Source organism: Balaenoptera physalus (assembly GCF_965194825.1).
Source record: "Balaenoptera physalus genome assembly, chromosome: 11".
NCBI classification, from domain to species: domain Eukaryota; kingdom Metazoa; phylum Chordata; class Mammalia; order Artiodactyla; family Balaenopteridae; genus Balaenoptera; species Balaenoptera physalus.
Genome location: NC_138896.1, coordinates 91,248,757 through 91,262,746, shown reverse-complemented (window position 1 = coordinate 91,262,746; position 13,990 = coordinate 91,248,757). Strand labels below are relative to the sequence as shown.

Genomic DNA, 13,990 nt, shown 5'->3' with positions numbered 1-13,990 from the left:
ATTAACGGCCGTCCCGACTCTGCCGCGGAGGCACATGGCTCCCGCACTCATTTCAAAATATATTAGCCTCGCTCTAATTAGATATTAAATTTTAATTCCGTTAAACTTTTTTCTTAAGTGCACAAAGCATCGTACTCCCTGGAGGCAAACACGTCGGGCTGCTTCAGCATTAGCAGGATGCTTAGCATTTTGAATATTGTGGCAAAAAAATTAAAAGTTCACTTATTAATATTTATCAGCAGTATCATAATTTCCATCCTCTTATTTCAGAATTTCACTTGAGGCAAAAATACCACAAGTGTAATTACTCTAGCACAGCTATTAATGTGCTGGATGATAGGCCACTGTGTCACGTGACCTTCTATTGTTCACGGGTTTAAAGAGAAAGCAGAGCTCTTTTTTTTTAACTTCTGCTCCTTTTTCTTTTAAAGTCTAGTTTAGCCTCTTTTCACTGGGGAGGGGGGGGGGGTTCGGTTCGCTTGGTAAAAGTAAACTGTTTTTGTTCAAGCGATAGAGGTGTTGAAGGAGAAACTCTTTAGGTTTCCAGCGGAGTGCTCAAGGTTACGTAATAAGCTCGCAGAACGTTTGTTTCCTACTGACAAACCGAGCCCTCCTTACGTAACCGGCGTTGCCAGGGGACGAAGCCACGGGGATTGAGCAGGAGGGAGGTTACCACCCAAACGTGAGTTACCAGGGCAGCCCTGGCATCCATCAATCAAGCCTTTGAATTATCGCACATCTCTCCGTTACCCAACAGTCAAATCATCTCCTAAGTCGAAGAGAAGACTGTAGTACATTTCCTTAAGGTTTACCAGGGTATCCCCCTCCAGAGCTCATAGGTAGGCAGGGTAGGGTCCTTGGGCCCGTCCGTGGTCCTGTTGGATTTTGACCCACCTAGATTGTGCTAGACCGCAGGCCAAAGGGATCTCGGTAACTTCTTAAATGACAACAGTCTACACAAATGATAGATCTGACGTACGTGATCCTATCCCGTGACAGACCTTTGCAGCATGTGTTCTTGATACTTAAATATGACAATGTCACGGGCTCCTGCAAAGGGCCGTAACGCACAAACAGATATTAAAAATTTTGTGAGGGAAGGGTGCAAATGAGAGAAGTCTAAAAGAGGCTCCTTAAGGGATGCTAATGATGCAAACTCGGAGACGCTCAGCATTAAGGGGAACAGAGTGCAGTGAAGAGGCGATCAGGATGGGAGCGCTGGCTATTCCTTTTTAACAACTATTTGCTGAGCACCTCCTCTGCGCCCTAGAGAATCGCTTTCCCAGTTCACTCAGCAGGAGCTCAAGGCTCCCGAGGATGGATGATATGCCTCTTTTATGCAGTTTCAGTTCAGAGGCCAATTCACTGACCTTAGCTTTTCAGTGTGTGTGTGTGTATATATATGTATTATAAAATTTTTAGCCTGAACCAAATTTAATAGGAGGAACTGCTTTCTGAGTTTCTTTTAATTACTTGTAGTTCACACGGTAACTTTCGAAAAGGAAATGAAAGCACGCTTAGATGCCGCCACTGTAAATACCGTTCATTAGTAACTTATTATTTTCCCTGGAGTCTTGTAAAGTGTGAATTTAAAGGCCGCTCTATCTGGAATCGTATTAAGATCACAGGCACATTTTACATTCATGAGGCGGCAAGGCCGAAAAACAAAACCAACACAACAACAGTCCACCAGCAACGGTGAGCCTCTGGATTCTCTTCACTCTGTGACTAATTTCAATTGGGACGCTTTACAGAACTGTTCGTGTTTCACCTCTAAAACATTTCCTTCTGGCCTCCTCTGCACCCCTTCTTATTTTCAGTGATAGCCCCAAACTCTCCTGCCGTTTTCCAGGAACACTTGATGTGCATCCTGCAGTGAGGTGAATACATGCATCTCAAGTCACGAGTTGAGGAATGGATCTGTTTCCTCTCCTCTAGGAGTCTGGGTCCTGGGTCAGTAGACAGTCCCCTAGGACAACTTTCTGCTGTGCAAATTAAATAAAGAGTCTACCAGCAGGCCTTCCCTTCCCGCCCACTGCCATTTTTCAAGGCAAGTAAAAATAATAGTGGAACAACATCTTCAAAAGATTACTAGAGCAACATAACGCGTGATATACAATATATAAAATAGGACAGCCGAATCCACTACAGAAATAAAACATTGGACTCGGGACAGATTGCATTATGCTCTGAAAAAGTGAAGTAACTAAGGGTAACCGTAAAGCTTCGTATTTATAGACTGCCTTTCCCCCGGGCGTCTCAGAGCGGTTAACAAACATTCCAAGAGGGACAGGACTTAGGGACTTCTGCACCTTGACTTAAGGACCTTCGTTCTTTTTTTTTTTTTTTGGCAGAGGGGCCAGTGTGATATGAAACCACATACTGTGGGCATAGGACCACTTATATAATTAGGTCCATTATAAAAATTGTAAGCGCCCCCCCCCCGGCCCCCTCTCCTAAATAGACAGACATCAACGACCAAAAAAGAACCACTAGGTTAGACCTAAGCCGTTGGTGAAAATTTTTCGAACCTCGGGTGGGTTGCTTTGCTCCCTCGCTCAGAGAATGTCCAAGAGGCTCTATTGTGAAGGAGCCACTAGGTTTCTCTTTGCAGCCCACTTGATCATTTTTTTTTTTAAAGGCGACCAGGCTGGTTTTTTTCATTTACATCTTTTTTGTCTGAGAATCAAGGGATCCGTGTAAAATGCTTACCTTTGGATGCCTTTCACCACTGTCAGCCCAGGTTTTATGATCCAGTCCCCATCGGAAATGGCTTTGCCCCAGAACGCATTAAGAGCCACGGAGGACGAATCATCCCCAAGAGGTTGCCCTGTACGTGACCAGCTCGTCCCAAAGACTACATCCTTAGAAACATTGCCCATTTTGTTTTTACTTCTCAATCTTTCTTTGAGAAGCTGCGAAAAAATACCAAGCTAGAGAGGGCCCCACTTTCGCCACATTCTGACTGTAGCAGTGAAATGGCTTTGTGGTATTTCCAGGAAAAAGAGACTCACATGATGGTCCCAGCAGAACTTCCATGTCGGGGAGAGGCAGGACCACTGTGTTGTGTCAAACAAAGGCAGTCAAGATGCTTTTCCAGCTGCACCTTGGGGCGGGGGGAAAACTCGGGCAACGGGTCTGTCTTTTCGCTCTGCCAAAAAAGAAAAAAGTGCTTTATTGCAGTTACAAGAGATCTGTTGAAAAAAGTACTTGATGCAAATTATTTGACAAACTGTAGGAGAGTGAGGAATGTTCAGATGTGCTGTTCATCAAAATGAGTTCACCACATTTGGAAATGAAAACAGGATTTTTTTTTTTTCCCATTTTCTAAAAGAAAGAAGGCAGTTGTTATATAAATTCAGAAGTGGAGGGAAGGGAAGGGAAAGCCGTGGGCTTGCGCAGGGCCTGCCTTTGAAGTAGTCCCTTAGCCAAGGCTGCGGTAGGTGTGGATGGGCCATCCATCGCGGGGCTTGGATCGCTAAGGCGTTTCTGGCTTTGGAGTTTGTACAGTGAGTGAGACTGCGATTCTCTGCAGCCCAGCTTTGTACGCGTCCTCTCTTGGTTTTTGGCTCTTACTGTCTCACCAGAGCCAGGATTTCTAGAATAGTTTGGACTCGCGTATGACTGGCCAGTTGGAGTCACCACGCCAGATTGTCTTGTGATTGCACGTTTTTCCTCATTAGGATGGAAAACCAGGCGTAGTGTAGTCTGCAAGAGGACCGTTTTGATAAATCTGGGTCTAATTACAGCCGCCAGTCTTTGAACGTCTGTCCTCTTTAGTAAAATGAAAAGTCACTGGGTCAAGATCACGACCCAAATGCAACAATATGGCTACTTGAGCCCAGTGATATGTCTGACTGTTATCCGCATCTCAGACTGGGGCGGTTATTCTGTTCAACCGCAGTAGGATAAAAAAAAAGAGCAGTATCCCACCATAGAGTTTATGATTTCTTTCTTTTCCCCTCCATTTCCACACTTCGTCACTGACACTCGCTAGGAGGGAGGGACTGTGTCACCTTCAATAAGGATGTACTTACGTACCCAAAAGAAATACGATCTACAGCTTCCTTTTGCCAGAGATTTCTTTCTTCTTCAGTCCTCAAATTCCAGGTGATTGGTCAGAGCCTGAAAGATGACCTAGAGTTACCGTTCAACCAGTTATCTCAAACTACACTAAAAAGATTCAAAAATAATTAATTCCAACGGAAATGATGGGGGCAGGGAGATAAAAATGGATTCCACTTCTATAATCTATTCCTTTTCTGTAGGCTCTAAGACAAATGGTTATGGAAGCTCTCATAAGTTTGGGCTCTGCGGCCAGAGTAATCTGCTCAAATCTTTAATACCCAATACTGGAGTCATCGAAGTGGATAAAGAAATGAAAATCCATTATATGTCCCTGTGATCTAGAACTATTCCATTCCTCTTGAAAAAAGGCATCAGACAGAAACCTTGTTACTGGTAGATAGCCTTGTCTAAACCCATGTGCCTCTACCCAGCAGGGCCGACTGGAGCCCTCGCTCCCCACGGGCGCTTTGGTCCCTCCAGCTAGCTCTCTGAGACCCAGCCTGGGCTGTGTGTCAGCAGCCTGACTTGTAAAGCACAAATCCTTCTACACCTATTAGAAACTTGTCTTTTCCAACCGTGCCAGAATGACGTGAAACCGAAGATCAGTGAATCCACCCATAATTGATAGCTTCCCCGTCTGTGTACACCCTTGTCTTCATAAATCTTCTCTCGGTTGATGGCAGGCTTCGATGGCTGAGAACAGTATACCTCTATACACTACCGCTTCCATGGGAAACCCCACTCTGGGCAACCTAGCCAGCGCCATACGGGAAGAGCTGAACGGGGCGATGGAGCATACCAACAGCAACGAGAGCGACAGCAGCCCGGGCAGATCCCCTATGCAAGCCGTGTGAGTACCCGCCACCCCAGAACGCCTTTGCCGTCGCATCCCGCTCCCCCTGTTCTAGGTGCACACCAGCCCCTTCTCCTCTGGCGGCTTTTGACACCTTTTCTGTAACTTCTGATTTCCTAGAACCCAGATAGACGTGGGTGCGTCCAGAAACCTTTAGCTCGGTTCGCACCTAGGAGGACCATTTACTTACGTTCCCATTACAGCAATAGGCTTCATGCAGCCCCACGAGTGCCCAGGGCCATAACAATGGGTGACACCTGTGCTTTTTGCCTTCGCTTGCTTGGCTCAGGCCATTATATCAGCCACATTACCTTTTCCTCCTAGCAGTAGAACGCATCCCGGTGACAGAGTTCTTTGCTGTCTGTCCACCGTGCGGGCGGGCTGAACCTAGCAGGGAGACAAAGGATGCTTGTTCACTTGGTTACGTGGTACGCGGAAGCGCGAACGCCACGCCGAAGCGTCATTACCAAGCACTGACGATGGCACGAACGAAAGGCGGCGTGATTTATAGATTGCTCTTAAAATATCAAAAGGAAAATTAATAGGAGCATTATAGCAGCAGACGGCAGTATAACGAGCACGCCTAGAAGCGTACGGAGTGAGGGACGAGGGCTATCCCAGGCTGCATGTGCGTGGCATCAGGACCAGGCACACCACGGGCAGGGCTGTGCATGGTGCCCTGTTGGCTGGGTGATGGGAGGCAGGCGGGGTGACGGTAACAACTCCCTCACTCCCAGGAAGAGTTTTAAAAGAGCAAAGAAAGCACATTTCCCCAGAGAGGATTGGCGAGGGATGCTGTCGAATGACAGCCTCGGGCTTTTAGCGAGTCTCTGCGAAACCCGCTGCCCGTTTTAAAGGAATAAACCTATTCAGTGTTGACCACGCTGTCAGCTCCTAGAAACGAACCCCTTGTCTACAGTGTTTCTGAATTCCTGACCAACGTCTTATTTTAAGAGCATTTGAGTGATCAGAATGGAAAATATGACCTGTGGCAATTAGCAAGAGCATGAACTGGCACCTACCAACAAAGGCAAAATGCTGTCTGCCGGCATGGGTAAATTGGTGGGTTTGGAGGAATCTGAAATTTGATTCTTTAGCATTCGAATTGCATGCCCAAAGTGCTTTGAAAAGGACCTTTAAAGATGAAAATAATCGTTTTAAATTTATAACAACAGTCTCTTAGCATTTACTGCACAGCATTTTAAGAATGTGTTTCTCTCTCACGCTGCTACTGCCATCCATCGTCCTTCGTCAAGGAACCTGGTCTTTCTGACTTGATTATCACACCCGTATTCATCTCGAAATCGTTGTCACGACAGGAGTATTTACTAAGATATTAAGGAAGTTCAGAGCACATGTAAATTGGCATGTGCGCTGCTTCAAGGAATACTTACTGGAGCAAAAGCATCTGAAGTGACTGAGTGGAAGAGAGACTGTTTGTTTGTCATAGTATCCATAGACCGCTGACGTTTACTTGATGTGTGTTCCTATTATTTATGGTAAAAAGGATCGCTGAAAAAAAAAGAAGAAAATAAAAAAGGTATTATTTGGGTAAAACCTCTCACAGCAGTTTAGAGTGAGGCTAATTTTGCTGTACAAGAATAGAGTCACTATAAAGTTATTTCAGACTTTGAGTTGACCCCAAGTATTACCAGAAACCTTGTTTTACAGCAAGCAATCAGCCTAATTTTTAACGAAATGAAGGTTTTACTGGTGTGCGTGTGTGTGTTTTGTCTTTAAGAAACCCTGCATAAAGATGCCCCAAAGCATACTGTTTTATTGCTCCAATCTCAGAGGTTTACACTAAAATAAATTATTTTGCTAAAAATAATTGTTTGTCAGTCATCAGCCCATTCCCTATGCCTATTCTTGGTGTTTGTTAGAGATGCTTAACTCTTTTTGATCTCAAATTTGCATTAAGCAAATTCTGTAATGACGTAGTTTTCTTTCTTGTCCAACGTGCATTACCCTGCTATGATGCAGCTTGTTTCTCACCTGTTCTGTTCTCTTGGAATAAATCAAGCCATAAACTCTACAGCAAGGCTTAAAGGGCCTCGTTAATGAGGCAGCCCAGCTACTATTGAGTGTCGAAATAGAACTTCTTACCCTTTCTGTGACACTCAAACACCACAACCTTTTTGTCTGTCTCTTGAAACAAACGCTACAAAGTAGTCACATAATTATGGCTTTGGGGCCTTATACTTTTATCCTGATAGGGGCTAAAGGAGCTACAAAGCAAAATACTCCATGCTGTGCCCACACCCTCTGAACACAATGCCTTTAAACACCAGTCAGCTTGCCTTAAAAACTCTTCTGTTCCCAGAGTAGCTAAACAAAGGAATTACTCAGATGTAAGAAAGGAAATGTGGGGTTTTGCACGGTTATTCACTGGGAGCCCTTTCGGAAGCAGGAGTCGGAGAGAAAGGCATGGGGTGGGGGGTGACCTGCAAGGGTAGAAGGCGCCACGTGCAGCTCCATCTCCCAGGAGGCACCTGGGAGGCCACGAAACACAGTATCTTAAGCAGTGTGCGTCTTACCTGAAATGGATCTCGCATGGAGGTCCTTTCTCTAAAGCCCTGCATGCCTGAGTTACTGCTTTGGCCCCCCCACCGCGCGCCGGGGGGAGGAAGGGCCGGGGGGCAGGGATCTGCTGGTATCACGAAACATCGTGAAGCTGGATTTCATTTCTGTGGAGTTTTAAGAAGCCTTAGTGTCTCACGTGGTTGTGTTGTCAGGTTGTCACACTGTAGGCCTGGTCAGTTCACCTTTGCTGGGGTTCCACTCGGCAGTAGCTGCTGGGATTGAACTAGCGTGCGTAGGGTCGTCACCTGTGTCTTTGGGACGGAAAATAACCTTCCTGAAGTTGGCTTGCAGATTTCAGGGGAAAACAAAATATTCTCTCCCGTGAACTCTACCTTGTTGGCGGGACTTGGGGGCGGGGGGGATTTTGTTTTGTTCTGCCTGGCAAAACATTTGTCCGAGTCTAAAATTACAAAGCAAGAACTTCATGAAGACTCGCCAGTCTCTTCCAGGGCCCAGCACTCCTCCCACCCATATAGCCTTGCATCGTCTCTGTCATCAAATTCAGCTCTGTAAACCGGAGAAGATGACTACATCCGGTAGTTGAAAAAAATGAAAATAGGAAAACGTTGATCAGGGAAACACAGCTGACTCTCAATCCAGGCTACATACAACCCAGCAACCCTCCTATCCAATCAGTGTCACAAGAACCCTGTTACCAGAGGACAGGAGGGGGGTAATGTTTGAAGTAACAGTACTCAATAGTGCAAATATGAAACTGAAACATGAAGAGATGTTCACCATTGTCAGTCATCCAAAACACACAGTTTACGGTAACCTGAGCTTTCCTTATTACACCTGCTCAGCAACACGATGTTCTTAAAAAGCAGTGCTTGGTGCTGATGAGGTTGAGTCTAAATTGATAAAGCTTCTTTGGCAGTGAATATCGCACTAAATCATAAGAACCGTTAAGATGTTTTCACCTCTGCTCCAACAATTTTATTCTTAGAAATTTATCCTAAGGAGGTAAACCAACAGAAATATGGATAAAAGCGGTCACTGTTGTTATACAGAGAGCAAGGCGGGGGCGGGGTACGGGGGTGAGCCAAAGACAATCCCCAGATGCCCAGTATTAAGGGACTAATGTCATCACACTGGGATCTCACAGCCATAACAATTAAAACTGTAAAGGTAGCAAAGTAATCACATTCTTGCTACGTGTACGATATGTAAAAACACGGCCCTAAATGGGAGAGGATAGGCAAAACCAAAAAAGTCTACCTTAGGGTTTATGGGTGATATATATATATTTTTTTTAAAGGAGTAAAAATCAACACACCTAACTCTTCCCAAAAGAATATAGGGGGTCCTACCGGAGCACGCAGGATCCCACACTTAAAAGTTTTAACTCTCAGCTGTTTCCGTCTCGAAATCCTCAACGACTTTTTCAAACACATTTTCACTTTGCACTGGGCTCTGCAAATTATGCATCCGGTCCTGGATCTTGATGCTGAAACACAAATAAATAGGCCCATTAAAAATCTAAAAATAGATGGAGCCAAACTAGTGAAACATACTCTAATAAAACTTGGGTATATTTCGTTTTGCACATAGGTTGTAAGAATACGGGCCCTATTTTTTAAAAGCTATTTATCCCAACATCTACCCCCAAACACACTCTAGGCTGTGCTAATTTTACAGTCAGTTGGTCTTCTGGAGGTTCACGTGTCAAGGGCAGGCCAAAGCACTCCTCTCTTGATTTTTCAAGGGTTCAAGTGGCCTTCGGGGTTTGCACACAACATCAGTTATTTAGGAAGGCCACCATCCCCAGCACCTCCTCTTATTACTAGTATTACTTGATAACGTGAATGAAAAAAATCCTCCCTTCTGCAGCCCGTTCCTGCAATGGGACTTCTTTTTAAAAAAAAAACTTGAATGGTTCTTTTACGTATCAAAAGCCCCGCCACCGCCACCGAAAGTAATTTGTATTTGCAAAGGATCGGTTGTAAATATGATTTAGGAACAACGTTTCTCAACTGTTATCGGAGTGGTTTCGCGTGGTCCCCCGCAGGCCCCTTCGGGTGAACCGTGCGCCGGGCTATAATGAGCAAGTTGGCAGATCTCATCGGAGCCCTGCGTCCCGGTGGCCACCACCAGCCGGGCCTCATGTTTTGCCTTGTTTACAGCTGACAGCGTTATTATTCTGATCGGGGCTCTGCTTTCTTATCATATTGTTGTGTTGAGCGCGCCTTTTCCTCTCCGTTTGTGTTCCCTGGCAGGGCTTTTCTTGCCTTATTGACGGTTTGTAAAAATCTGCATTAATTTGGAGTTTCCAGCATGTATCGTGGTGTCTCTCTGCTGTGTTTGCTTGAAGTTGATTAATGATAGACCCTCGCTTGGGGTCGGTCTCCGGAGAGTTCTTTCACAGGTTCTGCATGTTAACTAGCAAAGCAGAACACACAGCAAGCCGTGATTAGCCCAACCTCTTGCACACAGTGGTCCCCACAAACCACTGTTGCGTTAACCGATTCTCGCTTCACGGGATTATTTGAAGGTTTGTATTCATCCGCCCAGCAGGCCACTACGGGGCCTGTTAGCTGACGCTCAGAGGGTGGTCCTCGGACCCCAGCAGCATCGCCGGGGAGCTGGTCAGAGATGCAGAGTCTCAGGCCACACCCCAAACCTGCTGAGTCACAGGCTGCATTTTAACCGGATCCCACGGTAATCTGGGTGCACATTACAGTGTAAGAAACACCACGGGAGGAGGACACGCCCACTGAGCTTCCGTCCAGAGACCCTTCTGTGATGATGGAAATTTCTCCCTCTGTGCTATCCAACATGGTAGCCGTTAGCCAACACATGTGGCCCTTGAGCACTTGAAATGTGGCCAGTGTGACTGAGAAATGGAATTTTAAATTGTCTTAATTTCCATAGTCGCACGTGGTCAGTGGCTGCTGTGTCGGACATCACAGCCCTAGACTGGGGATTTTGTGTCACCCAGAACACCCGACTTACCTTGGGTTGGGAAGTCCCCACGGTGAACCTTCTTTTGTCTTTCCAGGCATCCTGTACATGTCAAAGAAGAGCCCCTGGATCCAGAGGAAGCTGAAGGGCCGCTATCCCTAGTGACAACAGCCAACCACAGTCCGGATTTTGACCACGACAGAGATTACGAAGACGAACCAGTAAATGAGGACATGGAGTGAACATCTGGGCAGGCCGACCCCAAGAGCGCGAAGATTGGGGGGGGGGGCACACAAAACAAAACACGTCAAAAGTTTGCAGTGAAATCGTTCTCCATTGGTTGTACAGTCTGGAGGATTTTTCACTACATTTTGACAACTCTGCAATGTGTTAACTCTTAGTGCCATCAAGAATCCCATTTGGGAGTATTTTTGATTTTTCTACTTTTTGTTGAAAAAAGGAATTTGTACTCTGTGCATTGGATGGACTTGTTTGGTACTGGGGATTTTCCTCTCTTAACAGTCAACATCAGTGTTGTAAATTTGCTAAACTGATTCACTTTTAGCAGCAGACTTTGAACTGCAGTCCTGCCGACATTGGACATTGAGGACACCCAACTGAGCATGTGCACCTAAGCTGCAGACCAAGCCTCTGCCCAGAATTTAAGGATTCCAATGGACGACCTATTTGCACAGTACTGCATGTTGATTATCACTGCCTTTACTCCATTTTTTTTTTTTTTTTTTTGCTTCCAGTTGGGATGGGGAAGGCCTTTGTGTGTGTATTGGGGGGAGGGTTTAAAAATAATTATCCCAAACTTTTTAATGTATTGCTCTTTTTTTTTTTTTTTTTGGCTTCTCCTATACCATTTTAAGTTCTGACCTCAGGCCTCCATTCGGGCCCACGGCCTCTTGGAGGCTTCAAGTTTTCTGTACCTTGTGATGAATGTTAATAGGTGTTTTTATTATACGAAGCTGAATGTCATTTCTCGTTCGTAGTTTTCTGTCACTCATTCCATGTCCCTTCAGACATCACCACTGTTTTCTCGAAAGTCAGAAAACATTCCGTTTTGATCTTTTGCAAAAAGGTCCCAAATGCTGCACTCTACACGTGAAGGTCCTCTCACCCAGACGTGAAGTTCCTGCCAGAAAGAGAATGAATGACAGAAAAAAAAAAAAAAAAAAAAAATAGAGACACCCTAGGAACCATGCAGATTCATTCCATGAAGCAGTATTGGAAGGTTCGGGAAGGGGGTTGTTTCAGATTTTCCTCTTTTTTTTTTTTTTTTTTTTTTTTTTAATGTTGCACCTACCATCATTCTTAATAAATGCCACAGCATTTGCCAGCACAAGGAGACATAGGCAGCAGCCCCCTTACCCCCAAACCAGAAAAAAACAAAAAAAAAACCTCTCGCAGTAGTTCGACTGACAGTGGCTGTGGAAGCCCGTCCCTGGGATGACCTAGTTGAGATGGGGGCCTCAGGCTCTCGCAGTTGTTAAAACCAGTGTGGGTTGCTTTGTTTGCAAAATGGCCCAAAAGCTGGCTTCCCTGAGCAACTGTGCTGAAAGTCGGTGGTGGCCCCAAACCGAAACATCCATTCAGACCTGCTGGGTGGCATTCATCTGTTTGAATGCAAATTAGATTTCAGATTGAACTTGCTATGCGAGTTAATGAGGACTTCGTTCAGCAAATGCTAAAGTGTTAATTTCCAATGTGCAGATTTGGTACAGCAGTTCAGCATGTGAGGCAATATCACCCCACCAACCCAGTCTCAAAAACCAACAGCAGAAGACATCAGGTAGATGGGGGCACAGCTCAGCCCTGGGCTTTTGGGGAAACAAACATGGCGCACAGAACATGACAGTCATGGGTCAGTACCGCCTCGGTCCTTGGAACCCCTGAACGCTTCCACTCTGCACCCCTTTCCTGTCACTCATTTATTTACCTAGGAGTGTAGCTTTTGTTTTAGTTTAAGAGCCTTTTGGAGCTTAATTTATATGCTTTGTACCTCTTTTTTTTTTTTTTTTTCCCTAAAATTACCAAAGAGATTCCACAAAGGTAAATTATGTTCTCTGTTTTTATGCTTTATCTGATGAAGCCAAATATCCTCTTCTTGTTGATCAAAGGAGGCAAAATAATTTAGAGGCAATTGATGAGATATAGGCTATTGCTAACTTAAGAGAACTGCTGCTTCATCATAGAGGACGTTTAGAAGACCAAGTAGGTAATGGAACCAAAGTTGTTACTTTTTTTTTTTTTTTTCCAGTCCTCGGTTTTGGTTTTGGTTTTGGTTTTGGTTTTTTCCTTCTGTACCTCTACAGAGACCAAAACACAATCTTGTAAAGAGAACTTATGGGGCTACTGAAGAGAGAAATAGGACACAGTATTAAGGGAGCAATAGAAGGAAGGGATTACCATCTCCAAGAAAAAAAAACCAGTGTATGGCACATGAAACTTAGGGGGTGTCCGTCTAGGAGACAGTTAAGATAAAATGAAGGTAAAATTCGGAGAGAACGGAACAGCTTCCACAATTGAACTAGACCGCGTCGTAGGATTTCTAGAAGACATTTCTTTTTCAAAGAAAGATTGTATGCCACTTTTGTTTAAGGACTGTGCTATGATCACTGCATTCATTTGGGTTTATCTTGGCATATATATATCCTCTGGGTTTTTGTTTTTGTTTTTTTTTTAAAAAGGTTTCCTTTTTTTCCTTCCTTTTTTCCGGATTAGGCTTGCGTCAGCATTTTTCATTTTAAAAAAAAAAAAAAAAAAAGTAACATTCCCGTCCACTCACAAGCTTGGTACAAAAACTTCTTTGGCAGTTACTTTTGAAGCTTCACACTGCTTTCTCTATAAAGAGCAGTCTGTGGTCACTCGAGACTTACTTTTTTTTTTTTTTTTTTTTTTCCAACTTTTCCAGGCAGCGTCATGATGTGCAGGCAGTGGCCAGACAGGGTCATGGGAAGGGGGCCCTGTGCTTCTAAACTGAGTGGTTGCTGGTTAGTTTGGTATTCAAAAGAGGATAAAAATCTGGTAGATTAGTTCATTCTCAGCATGTGTAGCTAGACATGAGTAAAGTTAACAGCATGAGAAACTGTTAGTACGCATACCTCAGTTCAAACCTTTAGGGAATGATTAAAATTAAAAAAAAAAAATACATTTCACTCAGTTGCACTTAGTCGTATGTCTTGCATGCTTAGTCTAAAGACTGTAGCAAAAAGAAAAAAAAAAGAAAAATTAGCTTTTACATATCTTTGCAGGTATCACAGCCTTGCAGAAGAACCAACTGAAAAAAAAAATTTCTCAGGCTTTACAGCAAGCAAACTTCACTCTGATTTTTCCAATTCTGATTCTGTATCCCTTGGGGGTATCCCAGTTGCTTCTTTAGGATGGGGTTTATTATGTTGTACATATATCCCGATGTGTCTGTGTGACTCTTTGTCTTTTTTGGGGGAGGGCGGAGGGTGGTTCTTTTTTTAGATATTGTTCCTAAAAAGGAATAAATGCATACACCTGTTTGTCAAAACACCTTTGCTTTTTGTGCAACTGCTTTATATTAACGATACTTTAAAAAAAAAAAAAAAG

General features: G+C 44.3%; 1 protein-coding gene and 1 long non-coding RNA gene across 14 annotated transcripts in view; one reads left to right on the top strand and one right to left on the bottom strand.

The window, feature by feature from the left end:
- Positions 1 to 13,642, top strand: part of FOXP1 (forkhead box P1) — a 590,027-nt gene extending 576,385 nt beyond the window's left edge. For all 13 annotated transcript variants that reach the window (XM_082412243.1, XM_082412253.1, XM_082412254.1 and 10 more), the window contains 2 exons: positions 4,752 to 4,918; positions 10,503 to 13,642. In XM_082412243.1, coding sequence (XP_082268369.1) covers positions 4,752 to 4,918; positions 10,503 to 10,647 — 312 coding nt within the window. In that variant the 3' untranslated portion in view covers positions 10,648 to 13,642. The remainder of the gene's footprint in view (positions 1 to 4,751; positions 4,919 to 10,502) is intronic.
- LOC309637553 lies at positions 2 to 8,814 on the bottom strand. Its single transcript, XR_014250636.1, has 3 exons — positions 8,280 to 8,814; positions 5,233 to 7,755; positions 2 to 4,125 (listed from the first exon to the last, which is right to left on the bottom strand). It is a non-coding gene; the product is annotated as an uncharacterized lncRNA (long non-coding RNA).
- Positions 13,643 to 13,990: the final 348 nt, after the last annotated feature.